Source organism: Epargyreus clarus, unplaced genomic scaffold (genome assembly GCF_041222505.1).
Source record: "Epargyreus clarus isolate Ecla_fem2 unplaced genomic scaffold, WU_Ecla_fem_2.2 ptg000001l, whole genome shotgun sequence".
Taxonomy (NCBI): Eukaryota; Metazoa; Arthropoda; class Insecta; order Lepidoptera; family Hesperiidae; genus Epargyreus; species Epargyreus clarus.
The window spans coordinates 748963-766969 of NW_027332209.1; the positions used below are offsets into that span (position 1 = coordinate 748963).

Here is an 18007-nt window from a genome sequence, read left to right on the forward strand (position 1 = left end):
GACGGTAAGTGGACATAGTTGTCTGAAATCAGCCCCATATAGGATGGTTATTTCCGCCTGTTATTTTTTTTATGCATATCAAAGGTTGACATTTGACAACTTCTTCTTACTAGACATTGTCAAATTTCAGCCATTGGAAAGAAAAAATGGAGGGATAACAATAGATAATAAACCAAGTTTTAAATAAATATATATCCTTTATGTTATTCTATTTGTCTGTATGTTTGCGTATGAATTCATAGTACCTATTAATAATGGTCATGTACTAATTTAAAAATTATCACGAAACACCATAAAGGCACATACATTCATGTCCAGAATTCACATTACAACTTATAATAAGAGTGTCCTTGCAGCTCCACCCAGACTAAATTAAAATGTGCTCATGTCATGCAAATAATCCATTAATTATGAACTAGAAACTAGAAAATGCTTATTTTTTTATTGCCCTCTGTTAGTTTTTATTTTGTGGTTGTACGTTTGCAACACCAAAACATGTGTGTGTATTCACACCAAAGTCGCGAAATAAATTCAACATTGTAAAATAATCTCACCCATCAAGAAGATCCTGCAACTTGGCGGAGTCGTGGCTCCCGTTGACGATGAAGCGCTCGTTCTTGAAGTCGAACTGGGTTTGCGCGCCCAGCTCGCACCCGAAGTACTTAGTGGGATCTGAAATGTTACGCTACCGTTAATTTTGTTACAAAAACACATACAAAATAACCATAAACAGATTTTAGTTTTCATTAAATTAACAAAACTAAGAGCATCTCAAAGAGTAGGAAGACACGTGGTAGACCTTAGGAGGATATTACATCTTATCTGGGGTATAGTGGGTCGAATACATGCACCTTTGCTGTTTTCGTGAGATTTTTCATAAGAAAAGACTAACTAAGTAACTTCAAGACGCGTGATACATCTTAGGTCTCTTCATCATTTACCATCAAGTTTAAGACAAAAACCTCTGCCTACTACTACTGCCTACGACTCGATCAATCATAGGTATGAGGTAAAATACTAGGTACTAGCCATAAACCCAGATCCTATTCGCACATTTAAAATTCCGGGAACAATACTCCTCAAGTTATAATTCGTGCATAACTCGTGTTTGTGGCGCAACGAATCACCACTCGAACGTGTTTATGATCCTCGCAATCATTTCAGCGCTGGTGAATTTTATCGCGCCGTTGGGAGAACGCGAACAGAAGTGTTTATTGGCGTATAAAGTCCTTGCAAACGAAATATAAATGGATTCCAATTGGAGAATTAATAGGGTGAAGAATAAACCTACAACTGAAAATATTTGGCTAACAATGTAAGAATTTACTATTCGTCTGATTGATCTTCTATCGATTTATCCTTGGAGGTCCTTTGTGGTCATTGGATGTAAGAAATGATGGGAAAGAAGCAGGGAGGAGACGATTTTTAGTAATCGCGCTAGAACTCAAAGGAAAACAGTTGCTACAAATCTCTTGTATTAAATCAACTATCGTAAAAGGAGATTAGGTGGCCCCTTAGGATAACGGGAAGCAAAATTGAGAGCTCGAACCGTCAGTTAAAAAGGTCAGGAAGCATGACTTGTGGCTGCAAACCAACAAAAAAAACCCTAAGGTATGGGGTGAGCGCAATGCTTTCCTGAGCAAAGCCCGATAAAGCACCGCGCTTAGAGGACACCAGTTACGTGTTCTCGGAGTATCTCTTCGTAGCGCCGCGGGGTTATAATGCGGCATAAGCTGGAGTCTTTCCCAAGGCAGTGTGATACCCATCGCAGTTTACCTGCCATCTGTCTCTGTCTGCCACCATCGAGAACGAGAAAAATGCCACTAGGGACAAGCAAAATTTCACCTTAGATAAGTACCTATCTAAAGTTTATTTCAACTACATAATTACTATTTCGAGCCAAAAATCCGCCATTTTGATTTTTTTTTCTAACACCTATCTAAAGACACTCGGGTCATTGAGACGAATAATGACACCTTAATTGTCGAAATTCATCCAATCGTTTGTTAGATCCGACCAAATAAAGAAAGACAAAAATACAAGATACGCACGAAAAACATGACCCTTCCTTGGCAGTCGGGTAAAAACACGTGCGTAGGTGGCAATTCTGCAGTCAATCCGCAAAAAGTTTCATCACCTCCAACCATCCACAAAGAAATGAAGAAAATAATTGACAATTCCATCTCATCGTTGAGTGAACGCAAGTAAAGTTTATAGGTGTATGAAAGAGCTACAGCAACGGGTCGCATTAAATGGATTCAAATTGAAAATAAATTGCGACGAGTAAGCTGCTTACGGAAATAGAATCACAACTTTTTATTGCAATGAATAAATTCCTCTCAGACTTTCCAATTACGAGCAGATTCTGGATGATTGTATTTCGGTATTTGTCTTGTAACATTTCTAAACTTGATACCATTTTCGTAATGGATTTTTTGCACAGATTTTGTAGTTGGAATACCACAATTGATAATAAAGATTAATTAAATAGTGTCTCACTCATTTCTGGGCAAAATTAGTCAGGTCGTCCTCTACGATAACTTGAAGAAGACAGCAGACACTAACTGCATTGCAATAAGCAGTGCAGAGTGGACTTCAAAAGGTTGATGAATGCACCATTCTCAACTTATCACTCTCAATACTAGGCAAGAATCTTACGAAAATTGTAATCCATAGTCCACCACAATGATCAAGTGTGGATTGATATATATCACACGCATTGGAGCACTTTTTCAGCAGAATTTCCAAGCATGCAGGATTCCCACAATGTTTTCAGTGATGATGAATATGTAACAAGTAACAAACTCACAGGTAGCGGGTCTGCCGAGCGCCTTGGCCACTTCGGGCATGTTCACGATGACAGTCTTGATGCCGTTCCCCTTGCCCTCCACCTTGGCGCAGATGCGCGGCATCTTGTAGCGATAGAACGCGTCCGCCACATTTCGGTTCACGTTCACGGACCCCATGGCGGCTGGTGTTGCTGATGCTGCTGGTGATGCTGGCGATGTCGCTGGTGCTGTTTGTGCTCGCGGTGCTGATTGGCTGCTGCTGTGCTACTTCTGCTGTGCTCACGGTGAAATTTTTACAACTAACTAATTATTCCAGGGGTGGTTTCTTTTTGACACTGGATCTGCAAGTGGAGAAAACGTAAGCCTTAAACAGTAAAGATTGAAGACTGCTGATGATTATCGGATGATATCGCTTGGCGAAATAGTTTTCTCCACACAAAAAGTCATTGTATGGGTGATATTCATTATATTCCTATAAAACAATATATCGAGAACTCCAGGCCCAAAATATGTTGACTAATGCATCCTTTTGATTTTAGATGGAGCGATAATGTTAAATGATTGATATGTGCAACATGTAGATAATGAATTTAATTATTTTGAGAATAAATACCCTATATATACGACTAACCTCCAGGCTTAACATGGGAAGGTAGCTGGTGACTTTGTTAGGAATGATCAGAACTAAATATAGACTACAAATGTTTAAGACCTATTATAGGTATATTGTATATTTTATTTCTATTTCCTTTTGCAAATATTTATACTTCAAATCTAGTAATATATCTCTTTGTATATAGTGAGTTGCGCAATTTTAATATCAGCTAAATTGTTCTTTTTCATTATCTTAATAATATAATTAAAAATGTACAGGATTCGTTAAATTTTGTGAGTGTGTGTGCTGCGATATGGGTCGTGGTGATCTAGGTAGGGCGAGGGTGCCTTTCCACCAGAGATGTACGAGGTATCTAAGTCGTGTGCGAGGTCGAAGCTAACCAAGAAAGATTTGCTATGAAAATACCATAATAGCTACACCTGTCACAATCGATAGCTTGCATTTGCATTGAACCTACCGGGGCTAAGCTAAGCATTGAAAATCATGCAATCCTATTGGCGGATTTCTCGTACATCCACAGCTTGTCTACCTCGCACATGTCTGCCGGCGACTCACCGAGCGCGTGCGGTGCGGGGCGGCGCGGGGGGCGGGCGGCTAGCGGGGCGGCATGCGGGGGGGCTCCCGCGGCGCGCGCCAGTCACGTCTGCCGCAGCGGCAGCAGCTTCCGGTGCCTGTTACTGCAAAATTTTGATCTTGTTCTGCAACACACACAACACCGACACGCTACTTTGCCACCGTCCGTCACAACGCAACGCAACGCAACGTCGCCCGGCCGACGTCCGGCTAAGGCCGCTCGTGTTTTTCGGATTGTGTTTGCCGTTCCATACGCGAACTCGCTTTAGGGATAGTTATACATTTTTTGTTATTTTTTTAAAAGGTAATAAGGTACTACATGAAAAACGCTATGTGGCCTTAGCCGTACTGAAATCGATACTTATTTAGTTGTTGGGCTAGTCGAATCAGGGGTTGGATATGATTTTTAGTACGTTTCTTTTTATGAATTACATATAAATAATAATATTTCGAATTTCACGCATGTTTCACGCAACCAATTTGTCTTTTTTATAGGTTTGAAGAATAGACGAAGAATTCGAGCCTGGAGTTCATAAATTCAATATAATGTTTTGTTCACCCTAACTTTTAATATAAATAACCCACACTTCCACTATTCATCCATTCAATAACCCTTATAAATATATTGTTGTACATAATATGGGTAGAAAGGTGGATTTAGCCAATCATCGTTTCGAAATAGTCAGATAAAAGGCTAGTCATTTTCCTGGATTTAATGCCATACCCCCATTATTAATAAAATCAATATTTGCCTACCAAACATCGAAATTTGACAATAACTAGTAGAGAAATTTAGGCTCTGATTGGCAAAACATTGGATACATTGATTTTATTAATAACGGGCGATAGTCGACATCTACCATCTACGTCGTAGATTCTACGACATCCACGGAAAGAGAGTTGTGGCATGTCTGAACATCATAGACAAAATAAACATGTAATTTCAAATAGTCCTAAACCTCAATATTATATTTGCCTTGCTAGTCTAAAAAAATATCAGTTTTTTTGTTTAGTAGTATGTTGATTTTGTAGTGATTATTTTCAAGGGTCAAATGTGTAGTGTTGCCATAGAAATCGCTCTTGGCAGTGCATTTAAAGTCTCCGCAGAAGATGATAAACGCTACTGCCTATATTTTGGATTAATCCTTCGACATCCACGATAGTAAAGTTACACTAATCTAGAGGTGTAGGCGGCTTGATCTAGCTCTACTAGTATATGTATGGGCACGACATTCACCTCCTCGCAGTGTTGCTGGCTATGTGAAGCGTCATGCACGCTCGTCGGCAGGCGGCCGTCCCTGTCGCACCAACGCACCGACTACACTCCTCGCACTGTACTGTTGTATCTGCAACAAATTAGGGGATTCATGATTTAGGTGTTCGTGTTTACACACTTAAATTGTATGAGTTTACAGTCATACAATATTAGTTTTCTAAAGTGGAATGGCCGTCGGTGCCAAATATTCGTATTCTTAGGGACCGTTGTGATATCGCCTTTGCTGTCTCTGGATGGAAACGCTAAAATAAGCTAAAATGCTTGACCCAAATTTCTAAGTTTTAAGTATGAATTCGTTGCACAAGAAAAACCCCTTATTGCAGGATAACGTTTTGAACGGAACTATATAAGTATACAACTTTACGTACGCACATGTATTACGTTAAAATCAGACTAGTACCTAACTAAACCAATACATGCCGCTTTAATAAACAGAAATTAAAAGTAATTAGTTTTTTAAGCATAACACAAATCTTATATTTACTATTCAGTTGAAAATATATTTGATTTTCGTAGGCAAATGGTATTTATTTTACGAATATAACAAAATACAAAGATAAAAACAAACAGCACTTAGAGCAGTGCAAAGCTCAATTAATCTCGCTATCAGAGTGACGTCAGCAAGTGTAATACGTCACTATGTCGCACCCGTCAGTCACACCACTTAGACCCTACTTGAAATGTATTCTGTAGAACGAGTACGGTTCGATTGCAGAGGTACCATCGCCGCACCTATTTCTAGTCGGAACTTCGAAAAAGTTCTTGTGTTTCGGTGTAAGTGGATTACGGCTGACTTTTATAAGAGGCGGTAACCTTACTCCTCAGGACTGGTTATGCATCTGTGGTCAGCCATCAAGTAGTAACCCTGTACTATATGGTGTTACGGTGACGATAGTTATATAACTTTTTATAATATAGGAGTAACAGACTAGCGTCACCGCAGTCAGGTGGACGTCAGGTGGACTGCATCACCTGATGGTAACTCCCGCCCATGAACATATGTAATCAACCCCAGATAGGATTAGATATTCCTACCTGAGGTCAGCCACTGATGCGCCGCTTCTGCCGCTTCTGTTACTAGGCAGAAATAGGTGTGGCGGTGGTGCTGACGGAGTCTAACCAAGAAGGGTTCTACCACCTTCAAAAAGCTGATAGTTCACTACGAAAAAAAATAGACACTTATTCTATTCTGCCCGTGTGAAGCGCGGGCGGGTTGCTAGTACCAAATAAGATAAGGCAAAATCACTTGTATTAGTTTAACATGGACAGGAGCAAACTTTGTCATCGGGACGACCCCTATGATATAAGAACTTGGGGCAATCAAGCGTAAACGTACTTCACGCATCGAGAGTCCCACACAACCACAATGGTGATTCATCGTTGAGTATATTGCATTCATATGTGCATTTCGTAACAAGATACAAATAAAATTAAGTCGTCGGTTTATTTACACGACAAAAGAATTTAGTTTTATTCAGTGTCCACGGGACAATCCTAAAACCGTTAATGAATGGATTGAAAATGATTTTATTTATTTATTTATTTATTTACTCATATCTTATATAAACTTAAATAAAGATATAAACTTACGCTGCGTTTCGTGCCAACAGTATTGAAAGTTTGGAAACTGCAAAATTCTACCACGAAGAGTACCTACAGAGTATAGAATAGAAACGTTTGTGATCCAACATCAGATCACAGACATCTGAAACCTTTCATTACTCTGTATATATGGCACAACATTCCAAAATACGAGTGAAACGGGCGTAAACGAGTTGTAAAACAAACTTACAAGCGAGATTTTATCTCAGCGCTATTGCCTGAGGCTGAGCGAAAGGAGCCACGACGATCCAACCTCAGCAAAAAACAGAGCTAAAAAATGCTAGTTGACAATTCGCAAATCCAAAACATCGCACATAGACATCTCACGCGTAACGCAACAGACATATTCATGGAACTTTAGCTCAACACACTTATATGCTAAGAGCGATTCTTCCTTGCGCAAAATTGCAAATTCCGCACACACGCCGACAGCGCCGGGTCCTTGAATCCTTAAACCGCGATTGGTCAACGGGCCCTAGATGGACGCACACATTCGAACATGTACGTCGTAAAATTTCACAAAGTTAATTTCCAGTGAGCGGAGTACATTGGTGATTTACGAGCTTCCGGCAACGATACTGCGTCGCAGCGCAGGTAATGTATACAGTGCAGAAAGCTACGACGAACGCTCCGCAGTAAAGGTCACGGTTATAGCCGGCCGCCAATCATACGCGATTCGTCACGGTGTTACTGTTTCGTCGTAGTAAATGTTAACATTAATTTCCGCGGATACGAAAATAGGAAATTGCCTAGCTAGGTTTGTTACACACTTGTGCTTGTTGACTTATGCAATATTGTTTAATATGACAGCATTCAAACCCTATTTCACCATCATTGAACGAACATTGAACTATGTACTTCATATGAACTATATTATTTTTTCAATCTTGGAAGCGGGAGTATGATTTAGGCCTTAGGGTATCTTAAATTTAACGACGCGACCAAACTCAATGTGAAGTGATATCAAAGTAGTTGTAACTTTCCTATTTAATTTAATTGTATTACGTTAGACCAGCGTGTCGTCTGTCAAACAAAGAGATTTTCCATTGAGCGCGATAAAAATATCACAGTGAACAATGTTCTGTTATACAAACGGAGCAAAACGACAACAATGGCGTCGGGCATCGCCACAGTGCGGTCGATGCAGGCGTCGGGTTACAGGCGGCGACGGGGCGCTGCCATTGTATCGGTCAAGCCGCACAAAGCTCAATGAGTAGAGGTACCACTGGCATCGCAGCTGAAGTGGAAACGGCCAATGTTTCAGAAAATACAACCCTAACTAGAAAATTGTCAGAGAAGAGATTGTTTGAAAAATAGCCAATGCAACACCTACATTTATGTTAAAATCTGTCAAGCAGTTTGGACGGCAAGGTGCGTCCAAAAATGATACTACTCGTAGCTTATGTATGGTCGAAAAACATTACACTCAACAGTCGGTTACAGTTACAACTTATCCTTCGCGTCATTTTCTCAAAGAGTTTGCATAGAAAAAAAAAAGAACTAAAGGAATAAAAGTATTAAAAAATGGATATATTCCACTTCACTGACCGGTGACCGGTGACTAATATGGGCTACGCCACTACTGCCAATTCCAATATATTTAAATGTTTCAAATAAATTCAAATACATGAAGATCTATACAACCTAACAGCCCTTTTTGAATGCAGGGAAGCGTAAAATTATAGGGAGATAGCGTTTAATGTAGCGTAACATAAATTTGTCAATGAGAACAAATTGAAACAGATGGAAAAGGGAAACATCTATTTTAGCTATCAAATCACCTGTTTACATTGGTATTTTAATAACAACGACATCTAATTAAACGTACTGCCAGTCTAATCAATTTTCAATTATTTTCAGCATGTACCTGTAAAGCGATAAGAAATATTTTTAAAAGTACCTAGTCCGCAACTACAATTTCAATATTGCTCCAAGTACTACTGACAAGATCGCAATGCTGCATGCGTCGGAAATGTCATATACGAAACATTTCGCTACCGCGGCTGATGGTTCCTAAAAGTAGCACTATTATAAGATTTATTAGTTCCTGGCTAATATAATTAAAAAACTATAAACTTAAAACACCTGCCGTAACATCAACACTGATCTTATCCACCTTCAGTTTACAGCTAACGATAGCGTGAGCTATGACGACCGCTTTTACGATCACAGACGATCACGTGTTAAAGTTAAGCACTTTTCTTTAATATACTAGGTCTTAAAATAGACTGAATTCTTTAATTTCTAAAGAAAGACTTTTGAGAAAATAAAAACTAAACGTGATAAATAAATGAATGTGCTTATCGAAATTGTAAGCTTAAATTTACAAATTAATTTCTAGTCAATTATAGCAGTAAATATTAACATGACAACTAATTATGACTACGAGTACAATTTATTATCAAGATTCAAATTGATAGCCAACGATCTAATAAGATACGTCTCTTTATAGCACAGAATAATAATTTACAAAATGGCATTCACAGAGTATAATCGTCAAGATTCCAAGCGTATCTTATGCAAGAATTCGAACCTATGACAATATTATCACAGGCCCGGTTCGTGACAACGGCGCGACATTCATTGATGACTTCTGGTGGCGTCTAGTGCGTCGTAAGTAGCGGATGCGGGAGGACGACCGTCACTTACAATATGGGAGATGTCTATATGATGTACAAAATAACTACTTAAAGCTTAAGAAAATTTGGAAATGGTTGGAACACACCAGTGATAGTCTTGTGGTTTAAACGCGGCTTTTCAAACACCTTCTTTACTTTTCAAAGTTATTTGCACATATGAAATTATTAATGACTTGCTTTAAGAGTCAAGGAATACATCGTGGGGAAACCTGCATACCATTCTTTAAAAAAATATACTCAGAGTTATAAGTGGAGTAGGTAATCGTACCTAATCCTTTTTACGTTCTGAAAAGAGAGTGAGAAAGGCAATAAAGTTAATAGATACTGGCTCAAATTTCACAATTTCCAAAAAAGTTGGCAAGTTAATACAAGAAGTAAATTAAACAAAGTTAAATGATTAAGTGAAATGCCTCACTCATAAGCATGTTTTGACAAAATAAGTGTTTCATTACTATTGGCAGAGAACAAAACGAGTGTGATATTGCATGCGGGTCGGATGCCGATTCAGATTCCGTAACGCGATACTGGCATGCACGTAGCGATACAATGACGAGGTTGTCGATACACCGGCGCAATGAATACGGATGACGATCCGACAGGAAATTATCATTAACAATAGTAAACAAACAGTGTTAGTACGCAGCGAAACATAAATATTGTTAAAGCTTAAATTGCTTACATTGACAACGGTGCAACATTGTGTAGAAAACATTTGATGAGACTGCATGTTGGGTATGGCATTTACTAATACGCTTCGATCGCAACTATGCAAAACATAGTAATGGAACAGTTTAAAATACATTGTTACTTTTGAGTTTCACACATTTTTAGGGTTCCATATCCGAAGGGTAAAAATTAAAAACGGAACGCTATTATCTATGACTTCGCTGTCTGTCCGTCTGTCACAGAGCTCTATCTCCGATTTTTTACAGGGGATGCATAACGGTGGCCGCTATAACAACAAACACTAAAAATAAGATAAAGTTGAACATTTATAGGGGGTCTCCATATAACAAACCTGTCTAACTGTTAAACCGTACTTAGAAAGACAGTTGAAATTTTTACAATCAGTTTCATACTACAACTGCTATTATAATAATTTATTTTAAAGTACGTATTTATGCGTATTATAACAATACCCAAGTGGTATATTTTCTCATTTTATTTTGCCTTTTTGGCTTAATTTAGTTTAGGTAAATTATGCATGTATTGTTGTTGCATTTGGGCTCATCATAAAAATAACCAAAGGGCATTTTTTGAGTTTTAAGGTCTTCCGTTTCTTTGGCAAAGTTCAACTAGTTTGGCAAACTAATGTTGATAATGTAACTATGATAATATTGATAACTATTTTAATAGAAATATACATTTGTAATAATGTGTTATACAATAAAATTACGTGTCTGTTATATAATACAATTTCATTAATAGTTGCTATTAAAGCGTTTGCGACCGACAATTCAGAGAAAAATCAAAGAGCAGAATAAATTTAATAGAACTCGTTAACAATGAGACTGACCCATTAACAAAGTTGAACTCGTTAAAAGTATTCCAAGATATGCCGATGAAAACTGATGACGGATACGAGATGAATGAAAAGATAAATATATATTTTTTTAATAATGTCGGAGTAGCAGACGAGCATGCAATCCACCTGATGGTAAGTGGCTACTACCGCTCATGGACATCCGTAATCAACCCCAGATAGGATTAGATATTCCTACCTGAGGTCGGCCACAGATGCGCCGCTACGGTAGCGGCGCTACCCCTGAGGACTAACTTGGAACGCCTCGGAAAAGTATGTCTCCCTTACCACACCCTTCAAACCAGAATGCAGCAGCGTGTAAAGTAATGCAAATAAGTGTGGCGGATAGCCGCCGGTATCGAACCACAAAGGGTTCTACCACCTTCAAAAATACATAATAATGGATGGTGTTTGCGGAGCTAGAATACAATAAATAGGACGCTTTATTCAAAAAATATCATAGTGAAACATTAAACGTAAGGATGAAAATAAGGATTCATAAAATAATTTCAGTAAAAATAAAAACATTACCTACAGGAATCAACAAGGATAGTAAATTCAAATTACAAATAGTTTTAGAGAGGGAATTATTGTGGATCACGGAGTACCTAAGTCCTTGCATATGTGACCGGGCGGTTATATCGGCCGGTCCGAGGTACCTACGGCTGAAAGGCTCCGCAGGACGAGGACGATCGGCGAGGATGCAGGGGGGATAACCGCTGCGGCGGGAGTGCGGTAATCGCGCATGCGACGTGGTATCGATTCGAAAGCCAGCCGACAGAGCCTTCTAGACCGACTAGAGGGTACATTTATAAATTTACACCATGCACTCGTTAATATTGAACTTTGACACTTGGGAACCATTTGGATGAAGTATTTATCTTAAATTGAGCATGTACTTTAAATATTTATAAATCAAGAATAACGGCAAAGGTGTTAGTTAACAAGATAATAAAAATTGTATCACAAAAGTTAAATAAGATTTATGTTGAATAACATCTCAATTCAGCGGATCTGACAGCAGAGCACTCATGTATAATAAATGCGGAAGAAGTAATAAATTACCTCCTAAGGAAATGACACACCTACACTGAGCAATAAATAATCATGAAAACTTGTCACATGTTTCTCAATTTTATGTTTCATAACAGAGTATAGAGTTATCTTAACCTTCAAAATATAAAAACAATAAGAAACCACAAAATGATAATGACGGAGATGAGGGGGAAAAAAGTATTTCCATTACCGAAATAATCTCTGAAGTAAAAACAAAAGAATACGCCATTATCGACAAGAGCTTAGAAAGAAGCTTTTCTCTCCAAGGTTTTTGAAGTTTAATCAGTAAAAATGTTTCAGAGAAGCCGTCGAAGTGATTGAAATCTCTTTTGTATCATTTTTCCTCGTAATTCGATTAACTTTAGTCCTAAAAATTTTGCGGAAACAAAGAAATACGTAATCAAATTTGGCGAGGGCTAAAGTCACAAGTATTACAATTACTCCTTTACATTTAGTCCCTTTTGAAATTCTTTTCAAGGAAGAACTGTTCTTTCATAGCACTCATTCATTCACAAAGGTATAATTCTATATTGGAAAACATAGAATTCGAAGTGTATAAACTGAAATTCTACTATTATGTGAATGTTATCTAGGACAAGATTTTATAAATAGCTATGCTTTTCGTCCCAAAATCATGTCAAAATAAGTGTGTATAAAGCTGGAAGCGTATAAGTTGATTAATAAAAGCCTCTTTGTCTACGAGCGGATGTCTTCAAGAGCCACTCCGAGATAAGTGGCAACCTCGGTGTCGAGGTTTTGTTTTGGCCTTTATCACGTCATGATATGCAAGGGTTGAGATCTCTCTGAAGCTGACATGTTCAAGATGCATTTTTACATCTGCAAATTGAGTCATTGTAGGGGTTTTGAATCAATCGAATATTGCATCGTCTAAGTCAAATAATTTAAGCCCTTCTAGTTTTAGTGAACTCAAATGACACTCTTTATTAATAATCAATCCACCCATAGTATTGCTAACCAAAGTCTGACATTTGCCAATTGCTGCAGAAAATAAAAAACTAAATCCGTTGGCAATTATTAATAATGGACTTTTTCTTATAATGTCTGTCTTGTCTGACCGTGTTTTCCAAATTTCCCACATGCATTAGTCCGCGCCAAGCGCCGGCGAGATTGCATCGCTCGATCGATCGATAAGACGCATTGGAGATGCGCATCGCGTTCAGATTCACGTGCTCCGATCTTTCGGCCAGTGACCTCTACGGAAAGTTTATTGCAAAATGTGACAACACTGAAAATGTTTCAAAATAAAAGGAGATATTAAACGACGGAAATTTTATCAACAATTATTTGAGGTGAATTTAAAATCCGGCACTAGAAGTGTTACGTACCTAAATATAGTCGGCGCCAAACTGCTGGTCCGCTCTAAAGTTGTTGCGAGCAGGTATAGTCATATAATTTGCTATGGCGACGCGATTCATTTCTATATTCAGAGCGGACTAGCAGTTTTACGGGGACTATACGCAACTACTGATGTTTTTTTTTGGTATTTTATTAAACGTGGTATCTTTGCCGATTCCAATTACATCGTCAGAGAGACCAACGCCTCGAATTTTTTTTCAAAGTATAATCATAAACATCATCGTTATCAACCTATTACTATCTCATTTCTATTCTAGGTACGAATCACCTGCCACAAAGTAAACACCTGATTGTTTATTACCCCACACGAACCCTATCAAATGCAGATTGGTAGATTGCTTCAAATTTATTTATATCATAAAATACGGCAGATATAAATCGAAAAATGTTAAGAGACAAATACAAAGTAGTGTAATTCGCCGCCCTAACTTTCTCTAATGCGGCAATCTCTAGACGAGGATAATATTACGTAAGAAGGGGATGCTCTACCAAAAGCTCATTTCGCTCTTCCAAATGAGATCCTTTAAGTGAAATTCTCTTCTGAAAATGAGTGGCCGCTATATTCTTTATGTACGCTAAACTTTTTTATTTGTTGTTGGAGATAAACGCCTAGATTCAGAAAATAAATGTTTTGTTGTTAAGACGTCTGTCTGGACGTGATCGATTGCAAAACGCCCTGCGAGACACCGCCACGTGGACAATCTTCATTACTGGCTACATCTTTGATCGTCGTCATCGTCTACACATTATCCCTTTGCTTAGAACGAGTCCTATCTTAGAGTTAGAGGATTTAGGTCATCTTTGAGAACATTTTTAAAGAGTTCTTAGGCGTGTAGATTTGTGACCAATGATCTTCACATATCCATGACTGGGATACAAACTTCGGACCATTTGACTGAGAGACGGAGTTTCAAAACATTAGTCGACCGCTACTACATCACGTATTTAATGTGATTTCATATATTTATAATAAACTTTACTCGTTAAGTTCATTTAATTCAGCAAAATCCATTTCTAATACAACTAGTTTAGAAACATAATAATTAAAATATACCTGCCCTGTCATATGTATTACTATTCAGTGTAATTTTTTTTCAACAACAGTAATCAGGTCGACTGCATGATTTCGCTACGAGCTTATTAATAGAGCAAAAGTTGCCCAATTTTTAACACGGCTGCAGACCTTGAGGAAGATTGATGGCTAGCGCGCTAATCTATTTCCTAAACTCTTTGATTATGTTATGTAATCGTCGGAATAAAATTATGAAAAAAAACAACAACTGTATATAAACATAAGGCTTAACAGTGGAACAGGAAGTACAAAGAGTACATAGTCAATTGTATACTACAATATATATATGTATATTAATTATTATATATTAGTATTTCTTTATTCTTTTATTTTATTTGTTTCTAAATTCGTAACAATGAATTGCCATCACTCTACATTCTTGAATGCGCCATTTTCATACGAACGAACAGCGAAAAATTTCGATTTATCCCAAGAGCACGCCACAAAGATAAGTTGTGCGCAATCCCAGCAAAAAGTCGTTGGTTTCAAAAAAGTTTCTTTGGAATAGCGCCTACGGTGTATAATAAAATTCCAAAAAATATACGCAATATTGAGGAATTTATCAGTTTTAAAAGAAATTTAAAAACATATTTAATTGACAAATGTTTTTATAGTCTAGTCGAGTTTCTCAACTACAGTGACGAATAGTTACATATGATTATTTATGATTTGCTGAGTGGTCTGAAATGTTTTGGTCTTAACATTGAATTATAAATACAACAATAATTTTCTATTGTGATACCACTGACATTATTCATTATTCATTTTTATCTTTATGTGACATTTTATTGTTATTGACATTTTATCTTATTAACGTTTTAATAATATTGCAAATTAGTATCTAAAATTTAATAATTTGAACTTATAAAATGCGACTTAAAATTATATTTGTACGCCATTTATGGCAGAATGAGCGAAAATTCTTGACTGTAACACCAATGTATACACCTTATTCTACAAATAAAGACTTTGTATTTGTATTTGTATTTGAAAATCGATAAAGCAGATTTCTAATGAAAATTGGCTACTGTAGTTCGTATTTCATTGGTTGTAGGACATTCCTTACAGTTTAAGATATTTCCTATGTGGAAGGGAGGGGGGTGGTATAGTCCGCGTCAAATTGCTAGTCCGCTCTGAATATAGAAATGAGTCGCGTCGCAACAGCAAATTGTAGATATATCAGCGGGACGAAGACAGCGCGGGACTCCCCGGCACCCGTCTACTGCCCGGTCACGGGTACATACGAGGGTACGTTTTTAAGTTCGCGGAATGAGGGACAAGGAGCGAAAATAAAATGTCAAAATTATTTTTCTTTTTCTACATATTCTCCTGCAAGACGAATGCATTTTTCAGATCTTTGTATTAACTTATTTAAACCCTCATAAAAAAATGTTTTGTCCTTGTCGGAAAAATAAGAGGAAATTGCGTCCTTTACTTCTTCGTCTGTAGAAAATTTCTTTCCACGAAGCTCTTTTTTCATTTTTGGAAAGAGATAATAATCGCTGGGAGCCAGGTCTGGACTATAGGGTGGGTGATTTAAAATATCAAAGCCCACCTTATGCAGGGCAGCCAGTGCAATACGGCTCTTGTGTACGGGCGCATTGTCGTGCAACAGCAGGACACCTCTGGATAATTTTCCTCGTCTTTTTTCTTTGATGGCTTCTTTTAACCGCTCCAAGATTGTTGCGTAATATTCTCCGGTTATAGAGACACCTTTATCTTTGTAATCTATTAACAAAATTCCTTCTGCATCCCAAAAGACTGTCGCCATGAGTTTGCCGGCCGATTGTGACACCTTAAACTTTTTAGGAGGTGCTGTACCCTTTTTATGCCACTGCATGGAGTCTTGTTTAGACTCAGGTTCATAATGGTGAACCCAAGTTTCATCTCCAGTAACAATTCGATTCAGTACAATATCCTTATCTTCTCCACAGAGGTTTAAAAACGCACGGGAACATTCAACGCGCTGTTGTTTCTGAGGCGGCGTGAGCATTCTCGGCACCCACCGCGCGCTGACCTTAGTCATGCCAAGATGGTCATGCAGAATTTTAAAAATGGTTGTATCCGATACTCCAACCATTTCTGCAAGCTGTTTCTTCTTTAGCCGAGCATCTTCCAGTACTAATTTTTCGACTTCCGCTATCGTTTCCGGAATGGTCACCTCAACAGACCGTCCTGGTCGTGGGTCGTCTTCAAGTGAATCCCTGCCTTGCTTAAAAAGGTTGTTCCACTTGTAAACCATCGTTTTTCCAGGGCAAGAGTCCCCGTAAACCGATGACATCTCTTCCATTATGATTTGCACAGACTTTCCTTGCTTGGTAAGGAACTTTATAACGGCGCGATGCTCGATTTTCCCCATACTTCCAATTTTCTTCCGGATTGAGTTGTCTAATTGTCGATAGTTTTAAAACTAATGATGCAATTGTGATAAAACTTTATATTTATACTATTTATGAGTCACTTAACACGTACCGCCCTTAACGAGCCCGCTATCCCCCCTCCAACCCTGCCATTCCGCGGACTTAAAAACGCACCCTCGTAGCTGCGTTAGTGTGCCCTTACTGTTGCTACGGAGTATAATTATGCTTGTAGTTGTGTTCCACCTCATTGGCTCTCCGACTACACCTGAGCGCAAGAACTGCAGAGCGGACTAGCAGTTTGGCGCGAACTATACATAATGCATGGATTAAAAATATATACACCATCATACGTATCGAGTTATTGACAGCGCATTGTTGCGAAGTAGTTTTAATCCCAACTAACAAGACATTTGCCACAGTAAATCACACGAAAAATATATAACCTATGTATGTACATAAAGATAGATTATCAGAAGATATAAATAACTGAGAATAACCTTTTACTTATGCATCATCGAATGTCATAATTGCTATCGAGGCAGCTACACAACACTAATTATGACTGGATGTCGATCAGAGCGAGAAATTTCTAGTTCCGCCAACTCATCAGTATCGCGCATGCACTAGCATGGGTGCTCTATTTTCTAGAACTAGTTCACACCAACACAGCGACATAACTGGCTATATCGGCGAATAATAAACGTTAATTGAGAAATTAGGAAGACATTTAAAAACCGAATAACACGTCAAAGTCAGTCAAGAATATATAAACTTGTACTAAACAAAATAGTCTCTGAAAATCAGTGACCGTCAGAATGGCCGGTCACTACCGATATTTTACATCGAAATAATTACTAAAAGTTGCTACCTAGTTGCTACTAGTTGCTATTAATTGCTACTAATTGCTACCTTCGATTAAAAAAAGATAAACTACTTTTTGAGGTGACCGGCCATTCTGACATCAGGATGGCCGTTCACCTATCCAGTGAGAAGAAACTGCGCAAATGAATAGAGTTTTTTTGGAATCAATAGTTACTACCAAATTGCTACCTTCATATGCATCGTATTGGACTTCATAGCTTTTAAGGATAAAAAAATATTACGGATTTAATATAAGAGGACTAA

The 18007-nt window shown here is 38.0% G+C and overlaps 1 protein-coding gene across 5 annotated transcripts in view; it reads right to left on the reverse strand.

Moving 5' to 3' along the window:
• The window catches only part of eIF5 (eukaryotic translation initiation factor 5), a 35846-nt gene that overhangs the window by 7170 nt on the left and 10669 nt on the right, over positions 1-18007 (reverse strand). For 2 of the 5 annotated variants that reach the window (XM_073073691.1, XM_073073658.1), the window contains exons 3-6: positions 5216-5324; positions 3961-4103; positions 2810-3130; positions 555-672 (exon numbers count right to left, since the gene is read on the reverse strand). In XM_073073691.1, the coding sequence (XP_072929792.1) occupies positions 555-672; positions 2810-2966 (275 nt within the window). In that variant the 5' untranslated portion in view covers positions 2967-3130; positions 3961-4103; positions 5216-5324. The remainder of the gene's footprint in view (positions 1-554; positions 673-2809; positions 3131-3960; positions 4104-5215; positions 5325-18007) is intronic. The other 3 variants (XM_073073683.1, XM_073073673.1, XM_073073666.1) reach the window with 3 other exon arrangements.